Source organism: Myxocyprinus asiaticus, chromosome 39 (assembly GCF_019703515.2).
Source record: "Myxocyprinus asiaticus isolate MX2 ecotype Aquarium Trade chromosome 39, UBuf_Myxa_2, whole genome shotgun sequence".
NCBI lineage: Eukaryota > Metazoa > Chordata > Actinopteri > Cypriniformes > Catostomidae > Myxocyprinus > Myxocyprinus asiaticus.
Window position 1 is genome coordinate 16,186,745 of NC_059382.1, and position 19,206 is coordinate 16,205,950.

The 19,206-nt window shown below is 36.8% G+C and overlaps 1 protein-coding gene across 2 annotated transcripts in view; it reads left to right on the top strand.

Moving 5' to 3' along the window:
* Positions 1–19,206, top strand: part of LOC127430263 (replication protein A 70 kDa DNA-binding subunit-like) — a 49,768-nt gene that overhangs the window by 7,616 nt on the left and 22,946 nt on the right. For both annotated transcript variants that reach the window (XM_051679957.1, XM_051679958.1), the window contains exons 4-12: positions 1,355–1,463; positions 1,632–1,720; positions 1,846–1,920; positions 3,786–3,903; positions 4,058–4,160; positions 4,237–4,305; positions 4,891–5,083; positions 5,638–5,774; positions 7,109–7,257. In XM_051679957.1, coding sequence (XP_051535917.1) covers positions 1,355–1,463; positions 1,632–1,720; positions 1,846–1,920; positions 3,786–3,903; positions 4,058–4,160; positions 4,237–4,305; positions 4,891–5,083; positions 5,638–5,774; positions 7,109–7,257 — 1,042 coding nt within the window. The remainder of the gene's footprint in view (positions 1–1,354; positions 1,464–1,631; positions 1,721–1,845; positions 1,921–3,785; positions 3,904–4,057; positions 4,161–4,236; positions 4,306–4,890; positions 5,084–5,637; positions 5,775–7,108; positions 7,258–19,206) is intronic.

The window sequence follows — 19,206 nt, forward strand, 5'->3', positions numbered from 1 at the left end:
TTGTATTTTTACATCTGATTGTATTTTTACATTGATTGTATTGTTTATTTAGCTATTTTAGTATCATTTGACTGATACTAAACATACAATACTGATTTTTATTTAGGTATTGATTGTATTTTTATTTGAACGGTCAGCAATTGACTGATACTAAACAGTACTGAAGTTTATTTAGCTATTTATTGTATTTTTATTTATTCTTTATTTAAACGGTCAGCAATTGACTGATACTAAACAGTGCTCAAGTTTATTTAGCTTTTTATTGTATTTTTTATTTATTCTTTATTTTCTCAGTGTTCATTTCTAGAATTTGTTGACGATATATAATAATAATGTCAAATGTTCTTTGACAAAAATATTCTGAGTACCTTTGCATAGTCATATCAGTGCAAAATCAGTGCACAATACACACAGAAAAGGTCTGTTTTCATTCCAGCTCAAAAATTAGCTATATCAGTCACCATATCGGTAATCGGTGAATTTTCCCCTCCCTAAAATCGGTATCGGCCTCAGAAATCCCATATCGGTCGGGCTCTAGCTAAAAATAGTATGCCAATGAAGTAGTTTGTCCAAATCCTCAGTATTCATAAAAGCGTAAGCGGGAAATACCTGGATGACCTGCTATTTCTGGCGAGATTCTGAAGTCTCTGGATTGACTGGACACTTTACCATCCCATACTGTTTTGCCGGCTGAGAAGTATGTTCTTCATCAAAAGCAGGCACTTTGGCCATATGGAATTTCAGGCACACCTAAACTGTTCCAGACTGTCGCCAATGGCGATTATATTTTAAATAATTGTCGCAATTATTTTTTGTTGCATTTGTGATCATTTTAGTCACAGTCTGGAGCCCTGTATTAGCAAATTGGTCTGAATCAAAATTATTTTAAAAGTCTTATCACATATGCCTTGAAAGGTTATTGTAAAGTCATGGAAAATGGTTGGGAATCCTATTTTTAGCTAAACATCTGTTTCAGGAGCTCACAACCAACTTTGTTCAGTGATAGTCATCAGTACTTGTAAGTACTAGTAGTTGTCTTTTGGTTCAAACAACAGTTCTATATATGTGGAAATGTGTGTTCATTTATGCAAATGCCACCGAGTTATTTGAACCAACAGTCTTGTTGACTGAAAAGCAGTAATTTGTTTAAAAAGTTGAGTTGAGTGATGTTTGTTCTCATGATCCAATAAGAGACAATGCATCTTAAATCATACATAGAAAATGCATCTTCTCATACCCAGATGCAACTAGATGTAAACCCAGACTATTGAGAAGTATATTTCCATGGAGGCTGTTGTCATTTGTTTGGGACTCTTTAGTCTTAATTGTTTCTGTTTCTTTTTTCTGCATGTAGCATTCATGCTTTCCACACAGCTGAATCCCATGGCTGAGCAAAACCAGTTGGCCCCCAACTGTGTCTGTTCACTTAAAAAGAGTGTCACAAACGTCCTCAAGGATGGGCGGTAAGCGTTCCTCACCAGGTCTAAAACTGTTACAATCTGCTTGTCTTCGTTTCACTTGTTAATTTGATTTTATTATTTGCATGAATTGTGTAGATATTTTTGTTGCCGGTAGAGTTTAATTAACAAACAGGTAATGCTTTTAATGTCTGTTATTAATGCTGTTCATAGGCGAGTGGTGGTTATTCTGGACATTGATGTGGTCAAGTCTGCTGATCAGATGCCAGGAAAAATAGGAGATCCTACTCCTTATGTGGAAGGTAAGGGTACATTTGACATTCATATTTCTCAGAGATAAGATTACAAATATAATATTGTGGAAACATTTTTTGGTCAAGAATTACTAATTTACATCTAAATGTTCTTAGTGTTCTTTGGTTTACAGGTCAGTCAAAGGCTTCACAGTCCACAGCTCCAGCTCCAGCTGTACAGCCATTTCAGCTTAAGAATGGAAGTGATGGTAATAACTAGGGATGTGCGAGACTAGTCGACTAAACGGTTCTGATGCTGCTAGTCGACTCTGGAATTACTAGTCGGTTAATATTTCCCCCCATTAAACTGATAATAATTTTTACACATTTACGTTTGGCTTTATATTTTTTACAGAGGCTGCACTTAAATTACTGTCATATTAATGTTACATATTTTAAATAGAATTAATAATACAAATATTATTTTAAAAAGAGAGAATATCTGGAGCAGATACAGAGTTTAATTTCACCTCAGGCTGCGCGTGCTTCTTCCCTCTCTCACTCGCGGCGTGCGCAGGAAAATGTCCTCTCACTAGACAAGAAAACTCAGCAAAGTAGTAATGAAAACACTTCGGTGGTGGTGCGGGAATCGGCTTTCCAAACGTTTGAAAGTCCCAAAGGATGTTTTAACATTTGAGTCTTCTTAACATCTGTGCATGCTTGTACTTTATTTTCCCGCTGAGCAGGCTTTTTCAAGCGCAGGATAATCGCCTTGGGTGAGTCAAGTCCCGTCTTTCACAGGACCATGTCGACGTGTTAATTTTACTCATCAAAAATTTATGCTTTTGAGTAAGTAGCCTAGAAAATAACTGTTTTAGACTAGGTATGTCATTTTTTTAATCTGCTGATTAAGAAGGCTATTTTCAACGAGGTGTCGACTGCTTAACATGTTAAACTATCTTTTATTCTGTGTGCACATCATGTTTAGAATACATTAGGTTTATTGCAGGCTACATCACAGGCCTATTTATTTCTATCCTATAGCTCCTTTTTTTTTTTTTTTTTTTATAACATCGTAACTGTTATTGGTTAACATTCTTTACCGAACAGCTGTCATATTAAATCAGTGGTTAATGCATGACTGCACATCGTGAAATACGCTCAACTTTTCAGCACATTTGTTTTCTCTCTCATAGATTTGGCTTAGTCTACCTGTTAATTAATTTCAACAATGTCCTGACTGTTTTAATATGTCAAGTAACTTTTACTTGGTGATTTCCATTTAGAACACGCTTTTAGGGTTGTTCCATTGATCCTGCACTATTCATTCAATTGTTTTCAATAAATATGTCTATTAAATATTCGCTAACGTTGATTCAGTGAATGCGTGTCATGTTCTATATTTAATGTACAATGATCATAATGCAAGGCGAGCAGGTCACAGATAAATGCCCCTTTTCAGTGGAATTTAGCGTCGGATTTGGAATAGATTACTTGAAATGGGTCCCATAAAAACATATATATATATATATTTTAACTGATTTCTGAAGGTTGGTTTCTCTTTAGACTAGTCAGTTACAAAACTTCAGTTTAAACAACAGTCAAATTAGTGGTAGCGCACATCCCTAGTAATAACATGCTCAAAAATCTGGATTCAGTTCTTAGTTTTTATGTGTGTATTTGTGTATACATCCCCAGATGTGTGTTCTAGCTGTTACATTGACAGATGTTAAGTTTGTTATTGCACATCCTTTAGCGAGATAAGACTAAAATATTCTTATTGAGAATATGACACATTTTCAAGGTACCCGTAGATCTTAAAGTATTAAGGCCTCAAGTATTGAAAAGGGTTAATTTGTCAAATGATGGTAACTGATTTGAATCCTAACAACTGCATAATGGTTTCCTAAGGTGAGCCATTTGGCAAACTATAAAAAAATAAAAAAAATTGTAGTAGAATGTTTAGTTAGTAGTAGTAGTAATATTAATAGCAGTATAAACATTTTTTTGAGGATTTGCCAGGCATTCATTTCCATTTTTGCTCTTCGTGTGCTGATTGTCAAATAAACTGTGCCCTGCTTCAGTTCTTTGCAGTGATCTGTAATATCCTGTCTCTCTCCTTTACTCTCATCAGGTTCAATGAACAGGGCCCCTGCGCAGAACTTTGGGAAAAAGCCCATGGCTACTCCAAGCACTCCTGGAGGCACCTCTAAAGTAGTGCCCATTGCGAGTCTCAACCCATACCAGTCAAAGTCAGTCTTAATATATTATATCTATCTTCTGCTCTCCATCTCTCTCTCTCTCATTTCTGATTGCACTTTTTCATATCACATTGTGTTGTGCATAATTAATGAGTACATTGTTTTGTTTTTTTTAATTATTTTTTTTTTATTTGTATTTTTTCAGATGGACTATCAGAGCCCGAGTCACCAACAAGAGTGGCATCCGCACATGGAGTAACTCCAGGGGTGATGGCAAGCTCTTCTCCATGGAGCTCGTGGATGAGAGTGTAAGTATAAGGCAGTGATCAGAAACATATTTTAAGTGTACTAATATGCAATTACATTGAATTGTTTTGTTTGTAGGGTGAGATTAAAGCGACTGGATTTAATAAGGAGGTGGACAAATTCTACACTCTTATTGAGCAAGGAAAAGTAAGGCCTCTTTCCTTCCTTAATTCTGTTAGCTGTTCTCAATATCAAGTTATGTTTTCATTCTTGTTTGATTGGCTTGTCCGATCAAGAGTTAGATCCCAAACTCTTTCCCTAGCTTCCGCTGGTGTCTTTTTAACATTTAATTATTTGAATCCGAACCATGGTTTGTTTGCATCACCATGAGTACTAGTAGCAGCTTTTTTATCATTCTATCTAGTTAGCAAATCGTGTTTTCTTCTTTTGCGTTTACACTAAAACTTCACATGCACAGAACTACACCTTTATCTTTCTGTAGTGATTGTTTTGCAAGAGGTGCAAAAAATGCAAGCTGCTTGAAGGCAATTTCTGCAAAGACAGGCAGCAGTAGTCAAGGCAGGTTCACATCAATAACTGTTCATTTCAGCGATTTAGTTCAATAACTAGCTGTATGGTAGTCCATATGAGCCATACCCCAGACCACCTTTTCAAGCAGACTTGAACCGAATGAATTGAATTTGGGTCTGCACCTAGTGTGAAACTGTTCTTACTTCGTGGCAGTTACCTTGAGTTGTCAGTCATCTGATATGCCCTCTATGGTGTCCTCAGGTCTACTACATCTCTAAAGGCACTATGAAGATCGCCAACAAGCAGTTCTCATCTCTGAAGAATGACTATGAGATGACTCTCAATGGTGAGACTAGCATCATCCCTTGTGAGGACAGCCACGATGTACCCATGGTGCAGTGCGACTTTGTTTCCATCGCTAACCTGGAGTCCCGGGAAAAGGATACTATCGTAGGTAAGCCAGCATCCCGCCTGGCCTGTGCAATTGCATCATCAATAAGCAACATTTTAATAATTAACCACAGCATAGAGTATAGAGCGGCTCGCCACGATAAATGCGTTTTTGCCCAGGAGGTTGCGGTAATTGTAACATTGATGATGAACGCAATAATCATAATGCTTATGAGAGTAATGGCCTGTGGCGTAGATTGACTGTGTCCCCCTGACGGGTTGTAGCAGAACCAGAGGAGAAAGATGCTGTCCCTGACAGAATGAAGAGTCAATAAGCATGCCTCTAATTATGATAATGGAAGTCAGCGCACACCGAGCTGCAGCAGTCATGTTTCTCATGCAAGATTTAAGTCAGGTGCTGGCAGTGGTTTGTGAAGTGTTCCTAATGGCAGCTAAATTATTCATAACGGTGTCTGATAAGAGAGGATTAAGATGGCGCGCTGTAATGGAGCATTGACGTGTTTTGTGGAATAGCTTTCTGGATGAGTGGTGTAGTCATCCCAAACCTATTTACTGTCAGCTTTGTTGTAAACCTATGAGCTGTTTGTGTGTTTACAGATGTGATCGGAGTGTGTAAAACTGTGGAGGATGTGACGCGTATCATGACCAAGAACAGTCGAGAGGTGTCCAAGAGGAACATCCAAATGATGGACATGTCCGGCAGAGTTATCCAGGTCACCATGTGGGGAAATGATGTACGTAATAGAACAGATCTGTCTTTATTCATGTTGCATTATACATTACAGTTGATTCACCATTTCATTGCAAATCTTTCTCAAATGATTCTAGATTGATCCACAAAAATTTGTAATCAGATTTTTCATTTATAGTTAATAATTCTGTAAACAAGCATTAAGACAGTGCTGCGAAAATGGCATAGACTGCACATTTGTATTTGCATAAATACCATGCAAACAAAACGTATAGCTTTTATGTGGAATCTTTACACAGAATTTGGCACAGAGCCACTTTGATATAAACCCATCATACATCTATGAAACTATCTTCGTTTGTGTTTTGCAGAAAAAGAAAGTCATGCAGGTTTGAGACAGCATAAGGTTGAGTAAATGATGAAACAATTGTAATTTTTTGGTGAACTATTTCTTTAACTCTCCAAAAGATTGCACCCCTACTGTACGCTGTTGCTGAGAAGTTAAGCTACATATAAAGAGTTGTTTTGCAATTTCTTCATGACTCCTTGAATCAAAATCCAATTGAATCATGAGGTGCCTAAAGATTCTAATTTTTATTATTCTGCACACAATTGTGTCTTTGTGTGGGTGACAGATTGCATTCTCTGGGTGGTGTAATCAGAGTTAATCTGAAGGGCATCCTCATGCAAACACTGACATCTGGCATTAAACGCTGTGCTCCCCTGCCTGATGTTGTTCTTTATTCTTGGGAGAGACTCTCTCTCATTCTGACAACTGCCAGACATCACTTTCTGTTTGTCCTGTCATTACTGCTCATTTGGATTTGCTGTGAAGGACCAATTGAATAAAACCACAATTAGGCAACATGTACTTGCTGTACAAAACTGATCTTTTGATGCACTGCCGGCTGAGCACAGCAAGCATAGATTTATTAATCTTAAGGAATAGTTTACTAAAACATAAATGGTCATAATTTACTCACCCCAATGTCATTCCAAACCCATATGACTTTCTGATGTGGAACACAAAAGGTGAAGTTTTAATGAATGTTCCAGTCAAAATGTTCAATACAATGGCTGTTGACAGTGACTCTGTTTAAGTGTGCTTAAAAAGGACCCAAACGCTATCATAAAAATAGTCCATGTTGCTTGTGCATCATATTCCAATTCTCCTGAAGGCATTATGATTTAAGGAAAATTTGGTGAAATTTAAGTGAATTTAAATTGACACATTTTTCATTTTTGGGTGAACTGTTCATTTAATTGATTTCAGGGTTGTTCAGAGCAATTTTTTGGCTTGACATGAACACTAATTGATTAGTTGATGCAACCCCTAATCTACACAGATGTTAATTATTTTTCTCCCTCGCTCTCCAGGCAGAGACTTTTGATGGCACTGGGCAACCCATCCTGGCCATTAAGGGGGCAAGATTGTCTGACTTCGGTGGGCGTTCTCTCTCCACTCTGTACAGCAGCACGGTCATGGTCAATCCTGACATTCCAGAGGCATTCAAACTGCGGGGCTGGTGAGTCTCTCTCATTTGTACCGTACAGTATGGAGAATACGGCATGCTGTGCATCTGTGAAATGTTATGTTGTAGATTAACAAAACTAGGATTAAAGTTAAGATTAACTCAAGCAGAAGTGCTCTGCTGGGCTTTGCATCCAGACTGATATAGGAACGCAAATCATAGATAATCCCCCTGCCGCACGAGTCGAGTCGAGAACAGGAATGTTTGTTTTTGCATACAGAACAGTGAAATCTGATGACGTGATTTCCACTGACACCGTCTTTACTCCTATTGATAGTCGCTGCTGAAAGTCGCCCCTCATTTGCATGAAGTCGAACTTTTCTCGTCTTTCTGAAGTCGCAGGACACGCCCTCATCTAGTCGTCATCGATCACTTTTGCCAGCTTTTATTGAGATCATGTTGTTTAGTCTCTGCACATGTGAACGAGGCTTTATAGACTCCTTACTGTCTAAAGCTGCAGATCACAACTAATTTTTGCAACTCATGTTTTCTAGTTTTTTTTTTTTTTTTTTTGCAGAAAATTTCTGGAAATGTTTTTTTACCCAATGTTTCACCAGCTGAACGATCAACACCAATTTAAACAGAAACGCCCATTGAAGAGACAGTAAGTCTATCCCTCACAGCTTCGTTTTCATTCCTGTTTAAAATGTTATGCTGCTGCTCTGAACAAAGTCCGTAGTACTACTTACTGCTACTACTAATACTTATAGATGTGTAAACTGAAAGATTGTCTGGAACCCTGTCACAGCTAAAGTGGATCAAAAATAGAAATATTTAACAATTGTGTAAATATTTACATTTTTAGTTGACTATTATTCCTGCCATTCTACCCTTTATATTTCTAAGTTCAGTGTGGAACTTTAAAGTGTATGTGTAAATAGGGGTGTAACTGTTTATCGTGGCATGAGAGATATATATATATATATATATATATATATATATACATATATCGCTGTTCAAAAATGTGACAATGCGCATCATGGAGATCTGACTTTATTATTATTATTTTAGCATCTATTCTATCCAATACGTGCAACGTCCTATGCCAATGTAATGCAGGCGTGAAAAATGAAAATTGCTTCATTGCATATAACGAGCTCTAAAAGATGATTGCACACTAGCAGCCACAGGTGTTGTACGATGAGTTTGTAGACCACAACAACTTTGTTTCCAGGGACCGTCCCCCAGCATGAAAAAAAAAACTGCCGCTATCGCCATTGAGAAAGAGATCCTTATGGATTTAAAAACACGAGATGTTCTGCATGACTGTGTGATTGCTTAATTTATTAAACAGGAAAGGAAGACTGATTTTCACTTCAAGTAAATCGGTAAGTGCTTTTTGCATTGTTATAGCAACATTGTCAGTTTTCTAAGTGTAAATTAGGCTGCTTGAGCATTCTTTGTTAATCAAGATTTGAAAAGTAGTGCTACATTCCATTCAATTCGGAAAGTCGGATTTTACAACTTCCTACTAGGAAAAATGCAGTGGAATGCATCTTGAATTCTTTAAATCTTGTCAATTACAACTTGTAGGTTCGTGCAGAAATTCTCAACTCCGATTTCGCCGAGATGCATGGGCATGATGTCACACAAACATGCCGACACTCGGAGATATACAATGTAAGTGATAAACATTCACTTTATTAAGTAATATCGATAAATGAGTATGTTTCCACATTACATGATATTAAAACTTGTTTAAGAAACGCCTCAGAAACAGGTGTATAAAACATTATGATCTCTTTTGATAATCGTAAACCTGAAGCACAAATGCTAGCGTTGCAGCCTTGTTTAACAGGTTGCTAGGAGACATCTCTGAGAGTCAAACACCTGCTAAGCGAACAGTTTTGTTTCCTTAAACATCATCTTCTGAATATCGGGGAATGGAATGCATTTATGGTTGGAAATATCAAATAGGAATCCAACTTGAATGGAACGCAGCATTACCGTGTACCCTGACGAAACAAAATGTATTGCAAGCAACATTTAAATCGCAAATATTATTAGATTGATTTTTTCCAGGTATAATAGACCTCCTTGGTAGATTCATATGAAAAATTATGATTTTTGAAGTTCATTTCACAAAATAGTCATGCTGCAGTTAAAATTAGGCTTGCTTGAGCATTAAGTGTCCTTTCAAGCTCTGGCTTTCGTGCGTGAACGTGTTTTTAAAATGTCAGTTGGTATTATTAGTTGACTGCCACGAAATATCACAGGCATAGCGTATTATTCATTGTGAAACTGTGTTTTCTTATTGGCATGAATTGCATTGAAGGCCTAGACTAAAAATGCACGGCCCATGGCTGTGTGTGTGTGTGTGTGTGTGTGTGTGTGTGTGTATATATATATATATATATATATATATATATATATATACACATACACACACACGCACACACAGTACTGTGCAAAAGTTTTAGGCACTTGTGAAAAATGTTGCATATTGAGGATGTCTTCAAAACAGCACCAATTCTCCTAGGTACACCTGAACACAGTTTTTCTTGGTTGTTGGCAGATAGGATGTTCCAAGTTTCTTGAAGAATTCTCCACAGTTCTATCTATTTCGGCTGTCTCAATTGCTTCTGTCTCTATGTAATCTCAGACTGACATGATGTTCAGTGGGGGGCTTTGTGGGGCCATGACATCTGTTGCAGGGCTCCCTGTTCTTCTATTCTAATCTTTTCTATTTGCAAAAGTAATGTTTGGGAGTCTAACATTTATATTTCCTATTGACACACTAAATCTGAAGATATAAATAACCATCTTAAGACAAATGCTTTTGTGAAACATCTTAAGACTTTTGCACAGTACTGTGTGTATATATATATATTGTTTAAAGCATTAATCATTTAATACTATTTAATTATTATTTAAAATTAATCTATGCCATCTTTCATGTTGTTTGTTGGCATGTTATCACAAACTCTCCCATTGCTATGTGCATTGGTTTGTGAGAATTTCGGGATCGTAGATTCATTCGGGCACAAATGGTCATGTGTTTGATACACCTAGTCTGCAAACAGTCCTGTTTGTGCACTTGACTTTAGTGTATGCGCTTAACTCGTGTCTTTGTTTCTATATCTGTCTCTGGCATGTGCCACTGCACATAGCAATGTGTGAACTTATTTCAATCTTATTCTCAAGTTATGAAAACTTCAAATTTGTCAGTAGATTAAAAAAGCATGTGTTAAGGGTTGGTTGTTTTGCTTATATGCATTGTGAAGATTCTAATTTGTAAAACAACACCCATTGTATTTTAGTCAAGCAAGCAGTTATTCATTAATTTGATTAATTTTTTCAGCATTGTGTATAAGTATGGACCTAAATACAACATACTTTGATGAACTTGTTTGTAATGCTACAATAATTTAAGTATTTTTAAAGGAATATCCCGGGTGCAATACAAGTTAAGCTCAATCGACAACATTTGTGGCATAATGTTGATTACCACAAAAAATAATTTAGACATCCTTTTTTGTTACAGTGAGACACTTACAATGGAAATGAATGCGGCCAATTTTTGGATGGTTTAAAGTAGAGGTCGACCGATAGTAGGTTTTGCCAATACCGATAACTAGGGTGGGAAAACAGACCGATAGCCGATTAATCGGTCAGTAGTTTTTAAAATGTATAATATGAATGAAAACTTTCCACTCCATGTAAAATAGTGATGAACTTTAAGTATTACTTTCCATGGCAAAGCCTTTGTCATCTGAAATTAGTGAAAATATTAATTAAAATATTACTGGTCAAATGTTTTTGTTGTTCAGCAGTAACATAAAACACTGCCTTACAAAGTCAAATAGTGATTGTATGCTTAATCACTACTGACAATATTTGTTATTTTATTATCGTATTAAATTTATAAATTATGTACAAGAAAGGGAGAGAGAAAAAGGGATAGAAATAAAATCAACTCAAGTCTTGTCTTTTTAAAGGTAATTTTAGAATGGCATTGTCTGTAGTATATGTGCCCTCACATGAATACATTGTATTATATAACAATGTGCCCTCTCATGAATGTCAGATTTATTTCAGACGGAAATATTTTACCATGCTTTGTTTTTTGTACATAACTACGTCATAAAATTAGGAAGCTTGGACAAAAGTTCATTTTGTCAGAACGGAGAAAAGTTTGGGAAAATTTATAGTAAAAAAAAAAAAGAAAAACGATAAAACTGTTACATGCAATGTGCTGTGCTCACGTTTGGTCTTGTGAAGCAAGCGAACGGCTGAGCAAAAAACAAAAACTCAGACAGCATATTCATATTAAGTTGGCATTAATGATTGATTTACTACTAGGGCTGCAACTAATGATTATTTTGATAATCGATTAACAATTGTTAGAATGATTATTCGGTGATTATTGCGAGTTAATCATTAGCTTTTAACTGATTATTCAGCTTGTGCCCCGACTTAAAAGGTTGTATTAAATTACTAACAATAAAGAGGACAAAATCATCTTTTTAAAAATACCTCTGAATTAAAGGGAAAAAAGTACTTTTAAAATGTATTCTCTGCAAAAAATCCTATTGTTACCAAGTGTTTTTGTCTCGTTTTCCATTTAAAATAGTCTAAAAATCCTTAAAACAAGATCCATTTACTTGAGAAAGAACATATAAGATATTTAGACTTGCTTTAAGAGAATGTATCTTAAATATAAGTGTATTTTGTGTATAAGTGTGTTTTTTCACTTGGTTATACTTCTGCAAGTGCAGTAAAGACAAAATAAACTTGTATTCAAGATCTGTTCTCTAAAAGCAAGTCTAAATATCTTATATGCTGCTTCTCAGGTGAATGCATCTTTTTTTTTTTTTTTTTAAAAAGGATTTTTAGATATTTTAAAATATTTGTTTTTTAATATTATATTCAACATTCTCAGATAAAACATTTTTCTTCTGCAGTGTAGCTGCTAAAGAAAATATATGCTGTTTTAAAGGAGTTTAGATATTTATTTAGGAAAACAAGCCAAAACAAAAACAAATCAAAATGTATTTTGTTGCAGTGTATAATGGGGCGAAGACTACCTTTCTGTTCACTCTGTCTTTAACTCACAAAAAAACTAACTCTTATTAATAAAGCTGCATATATTTTTGTATAATTCCCTCATACTTTGCAATTTACATCACCTGAAGCTGTTTGGAAAGTTTAGAGTGTATGTGAACTGTGAGCTGTGTAATTCTTCCTCTTCTCAGTCAGTCGCGAACTGCAGTGCTGCTCTCGTGCATCATCATTAGAGTTTAATGTGATCTCATGTTACATTTAAATAAGCTCAAATGACTATTCGACAATGAAAATTTTTAGACAATTTATTTTATTGTCGACGATGTCGATTAACGCCGACTAATCATTTCTGCCCTATTTACTACCTATAATTAACCAAACATCTTTGGAACGCTCATGCTCATAAGTTACTTTTTATTCAAAACTGTATTAAAAGGAAAGGTAAGCAGTTTCCATCCTTTGTAACATTGTTCTAGCAATTCGACCAGCTAATGTTAGTGTCCTCTTCACCTTGTCAGCAGTGCATTTCTCCAGTGCAGTGATTAGTTATAAACAAATGTAATTATCAAACCACCTTTTGGTTGCCTTAAAAGACTGATTTATTGTACCATAAAAATAATGTATACATACCTTGGCCTTTCTCTGATGTTTTAAATCCGCATGTGAAGTGTTCATCTCTATAAATAGCTTAGTCACAGTGGACAACAAACTCAAGGTAGATTGTTTTATTTAACCTCTAGAGTGCGGCATTATATTGTTGAACCAAGGAGTTCAAACTGTAGAACCCTCCAGAGCCACGGAGAAATGAAACCAAAAATATCACTATCAGAGTTAATTTTTTTCCCCAATAGTTAAAGTGCAAATATCGGCCCCGATTAATCAGTAAATCCGATATATCGGTTGACCTCTAGTTTAAAGGCAGAAATGTGATGCTTATTTAAAGGAATAGTTCACCCAAAAATGAAAATTTGCTGATAATTTACTCACCCTCAGGGTTTGTTTCTTCATCAAAACAGAATTTAAGATTTTTACAATTTCATTTCAGGCCGCCTCCTCTAAACTTTGCAAGTGAATGTACTTGACGGTCCAAAATGCATATTTAGAATGCATCAAAATAATCCACACGACTCCAGTCGACAAATAAAGTTCTTCTGAACCCAAACGATTGATTATTTTTAGAAACAAAACGATACTTCCATATTTTTAACTACAAATGTTCGCTTCCGTACATCTCTGTGACACACTCATGAAAGGAATGACTTAAGCTCATTGGTAAGGTCACGCGTGGAGGAGGAGGCAGGAAGCGCATCATTGTTTACAAGAGAAACTTGCACAGACCAAGCGTCATTCACAAACCAAAACAATTTCAAAACAATATAAATAAAAAATACAAAAATCATTTCCAAATAATAATAAAAACATTACTGCAGTAAATAACCATCCTTTATTTCGGAGCAATGCCGTTGCGTTATCTACTTGTGCTTTTTCTTTAGCAGAAATATATAGGCTATATGACTGTCAGGATTCAAGCCACACAAGTTGTAGTTAGTGAAACCAAGTGCGAGAGCGTTTACTGAGATTCACAGGATTTACAGGGTTTACACAGTGAGATCAATGGTACAGATGATATCACACAGAAGAGAAGCTTCACATACTGAAAAGGGATTCACAAGGTTGATGTCCACAGAACTGAAGAGGTAACAGACGAAAAAGCAGGGTAAGCACTAAACAGATATCGACGAAGATCAAGAGCAAATACAGACAGGTAAATAAACACTGCGTGAGAGCAGCACGGTCAAACTAGAGTCCTTTGTGTGAGACTTGACAGTGAAGTGGCGTGAAGGTGAGTTATTTATGCAGGCAGTGATGAGCGAGTGAATTGAGTGCAGGTGCGGTGAATTAGAAATCGGGTGATGAGGAGCGGAGCGCTGAGGGAGGTGCAGAGCCCAAGGGAGGCGTGACAATGACAAAGTTTTCACACATACCTGAGTTCACTGGAAAAACAGCACAGGCACAGCCGATGAATTCAGATATCGTCCCTTTGTTTATTTCGATGGTCTGAAATCCTCAGGGGTAAAATGTTCACTGCACACCCTCCAATATTTGAGAGAATGTAGGGGTGTACTGATATCCAGGTTCAGCGTGATAAGCCAGAGCTTCGATCGCTCGTGATCATCTATAGGCAATCGATGAAAAATTAATCTTTTTCCTAGCGTGCATTTTCTTTGGGGTTTCTGAAGGTTGAACCATCCAGGATACACACACCAAACAACCATTTTGAACAATACACTTATACAAATACAAATCTAGAGCAAAGACAATTACATTTTTGTACAGCGCTCTCTCTTGTAAACAATGACGCGCTTCCTGCCGCCGCCACCGCCTCCTCCACGTGTGACATTACCAACAAGCTTACATCATCCCTCTCATGAGCGTGCGTCACAGAGATGTACGGAAGCAAACATTGTAGTTAAAAAGTACAGAAGTATTGTTTTGTTTCTAAAAATAATCAATCGTTCGGGTTCAGAAGAACTTTGTCAACTGGAGTCATGTGGATTTTGATGCACCCTAAATATGCATTTTGGACCATCAAAAATGGAGGACATTCACTTGCATTGTTTAAAAGAGGAGGCCTGAAATGAAATCCTAAAAATCTTAAAATTCTGTTTTGATGAAGAAAGAAACTAAGATACATCTTGGATGGCATGAGGGTGAGTAAATTATCAGCAAATTTTCATTTTTGGGTGAACTATTCCTTTAATAAAAGCACTTACATTAATTATTTTAAAACTCACTGTAACCCAGGTATTTTATTTTATTTTTTTTAAGAAAAGGAGATACATTTATTTTTGTGATAATAATATGCCACAAATGCTGTCGATTTGAGCTTATGTACTGTTATTTCAGAAATTAAGGCATTTTCTCTCACAGAATGATGCAGACACATCATCGCAGATCCTAAATATGCAAACCACCGTGTTGGCCACTACTCAGAGGCTACGCTGTAGGTTTGATGCAGAAGTATAAACCAGCCTCTATTTGTTTGGTGCATTTGAGCCTTGATACTTGATAGAGCTGCTCTCCCAAGGCATCATGGGAAGTTATATAACAGCACTGTTATGACATAACATGAGCTTCATGTACATTTTACAATGGTTAAATGATCTGTGTGCTATACATGAGTTATTACTCAGCCTTTAGCCTCTCTTAACCCAATATATTTGTCACAGAGTCACACTGACTAATCCCTCCTACCCACCTGTTTTTTTTTCAATCCATACCTGTAATTAAACTGCCCACCTGGCCAAAGCCATCCACAAGTGTCCCTCTTTATTTTCCCCAAAGGTTTCAATCAGTTCCTCACTGTGTGCTTCATTTATTTACCTCCCAAAGCCTTAGGGAAATAAGATGAAAGCATTGCATAACAGAGTTGCAGAGTTGAATTTCACTTTATTTTCTGCCACTTTTTTGCACATTTTGACAAGCGATTAAAACTTCAGTTTCGCCAGCCTCTAGTCTACCAGTTTCAGAGGGTAATTATTTTTGGGGGATCTGAAGGCTTCATCTACATAATAAGGGCATTGGAATGTGACTGAACACAGCAGGGTGAGGGTAGAGGCAGTGATCTCACAGCAATCATCCCTATAGCTTCAGCGTGCCAGCATCAAGCATCTGGTTCCTATGCATAGCTATGCATATTGATAGCATAGGGCTTGCACCAGGGATACTTCACTGCCTTCCAAGGGCTGTGGATGCTTCCTGTCTGTGGCGTTAAAGGGAAAGTTCACCCAAAATTGAAAATTCTGCCATTTACTCACCTTCAGGTCTTTTCAAACCCATATGACCTATTTTCCTCTGTGGAATTCAAAAGGTGAATAATTGGAGAATATCCTTGTCATGCTTTTCTATATATATATATATATATATATATATTAAAATAAGGAATGAGGCTGAAAACTTTCACAATTATAAAAAAGCACTATGAAGTATCTCAAAATTGTCCTCTGAATTCAAATGATTGCGTGAGAGACAGACCAAGTCAGTTATACATTTTTTACTGATAATATTCCCCTATTGTGGGCTTCCCCTCTATATCAGTAAGTGTTTCAGAGCCTTTGTTTTGCCTATCCAGTCACAGGTAAGTTTAACCACTTAAAGTCTCATGGCCATTTCCGTCCTCTCTTCACTTGGAGAGCCAGAGATAACGAGCTTTCAAATCATGGCCCAATGCGCACTGCATAGCCTCTTGGCCAGTCTTCTGAAGGTCCAACGGGCCACTGTGGAATCGATAGAAGCCCATCAATTAGCAGAGCTACAGTAAGTGATGGAGTTTTCACCCTGGAACCTGGTCTGCAGCTGGAGGACCCATTCAGCCACTTGACTTACTGTGCCAGAGCCCTACTTCTGAGCCCTATCTCAGTTGTAACTTTATTTTACAACCGTTGTAGCTGTTCATTTTTCTGCTGCTCACAGTTTAAAAATGGAAAGGCCACAGTGTTCTTTTTTTTTTATAGATCTTAAACAGCATTATTAATTTGTTCTTTTATGGTCACTGATTGGCAAACCAAACTGCTACTGTGCTTAGAGACACGTCTTTAACTGCAATTACTCAATGCATGTGTAAATATTCAGAGTACAGTTGTGAATGATCAGAGGACTTCTCTAATCAGATGTCTATGAGTCTAATCATAGTGAAATGAAAACAAGAAATTAAATGTACACTATTTGCCTTTTTTAAAGAGATTGTTCACCCAAATATTTCAAATTTTGTTATATAGTAACCCTTATGTTCTAAATCCATATTACTTTGTTCTGTGGAACACAAAAGCAGTTAGTCTGTCACTATTCACTTAGATTACATCTTTGTTCTATACAATGACTGTGACTGGTGACTGAGGCATCTTTTGTTTTCCATGGAAGTAGTAGTCATACAGGTTTAGAACAACATGAGGTTGATTTAAATGACAGTTTTCCTTTTTGGGGGAACTATCCCTTTAATACACGTTTCTGGTCCTCTTGTGAACAGTTAATTAGATTAGTCAAAATAAAAAGTTTGTCTTGGTAATCTTTGGAAAAAAATTACTTGTTGCTCTTAAATGACTATCCTTTTCGGCTGACATCAACAAGCTCTCTTATTTTTTTAACCCCTCCAAACACCTGTCATATAGAGACCCTTTTTATGATCCAGTCAATTCCTGATGGTTATTGACTGAATTGATTCCTGCCCTACATTTTATTTTTCTCAATTAATGTCCATTTTACCTCATACGTCACACATTATAGGAATAAAATGGGTTGTGAACTTCATTTCATATTGACTTTATGTTGATCTGTTAAACTGTTGGACGAGTGGGATTGAACCTTAAAGTGTGGTCCTTGTGGAGTTGAACATGTTGGGGCAGTCAGATGTTGTCAGCCATTGAAGGCAATCCAATTAATCTCATTGATGGAGGTTCTCACGCTCTAGAGCGCCGTGTTGGCAGTTGTCTTCACTGTGCTTCCTTACTGTAAGTGTTCTTTCCATTGTGTAAGTCAGCACTTCCAAATGTGTACATTGCTGTCAGTTATTTGATATCTTTACATTAAGTCTGTAGGGAGGAATGCATTTCTTTGCTTTGGAGCCATCAAGGAGCATAGTGGAGGTGCTGTAAAAAAAAAAAAAAATTGTCAGACTGTATTGCAAGACACAATGACGTTTGCATTTTATTTAGGTGTTTATTTTGTTTAATTAATGTTCCTCCCCACTTCTTCTGATTTATTAATTGTTTATAGTCCATGGCTGATTGAATGTCTGACAAGAGCATGGTTTTGTCTGTATTATCTTTGTTGTTGATGTAATTGGATTTCACCCACCCAGCTATATATTGTACCGGTTATTGACAACCAGTATTGGTCAACCCACTACTCTTTGGTGCCAGGCTGGGGATTGGTTTTAGTGTGGCAGTCAGTTTCCAATTTTGTAGAATTTGCCTTTTTTTTTTCAGTATATTCGCCAGACTAAAAATTGAGTAATTTCTGTGGAATTGCAAAAATGTCTGTTTTCAAACAGGTTTCCTGAACACTCCCCTTGTCGGCCATTAGTTGAGAAAACCGATAGTACTGTACCAAACTTGCGTTTTTGGTTGAGCAAATGTAGCGGTGTCAAACTGGTCAGGTGCTTAAACAGAGCAATGTTTTAATGTTGCGGCATTGCACATGACAGGGAATCATTCTACAAATGGTTTACTTATAGTTGTCTCAAATGGTATAGGAGAAAGAATTTTAACATTTAAAAAAAAAAAATTACACTTTATCTGACTCTAGATAATGGACAGAGTCTCACTTTTAAAATGCAGGTCTTTTTTTGTACAATAGATGGCGTCAGAGATTAAGACCACTCTCAATCTGCAGCTCCTGCAGAGTGGACTTAATACTTCACCATCAATCACGCCTCCTGTCGTTTCTTCTCACCCTGCAAATCTCACTCTCTATCTCGCCCTGTTCATTATCATTCTCTTTCGTTTGCTGATGCGCTCTTACTCATAGGTTGCCAGTTACTTTGACTGGCTCTTTTTAGGCAGCGGAACCTCTCCTGCCTCCACCCCACCTGTCAGAACCTTCAAACCAGCATGTGGATTAAAGCTAGCACACACTCAGTAGTCTGTCTGTGTTTACCCTCCTTATGCTTATGCTAGATGTCTCCAAATTCAATTTAAGATGCTGAAAGATCACTGCTATTTTGTCTCTCAGTTTTGTTAAAAGGAATATTTTTTTGGTTTTGTCCACTTGGCCCACTTGTCAGCCCAAGTTCTCCTTGTCAACCGCTACTCCACAGTTACCTTCAAGAGAACGTAAAGGAATGGTTCACCTGCAATTGAACTTTTTGTCATCGCTTACCCAATGTCATTCCAACTAGTGGTGTTTGTTTCTTCAGTGAAACTTAAAAAGATGTTTTCCTTA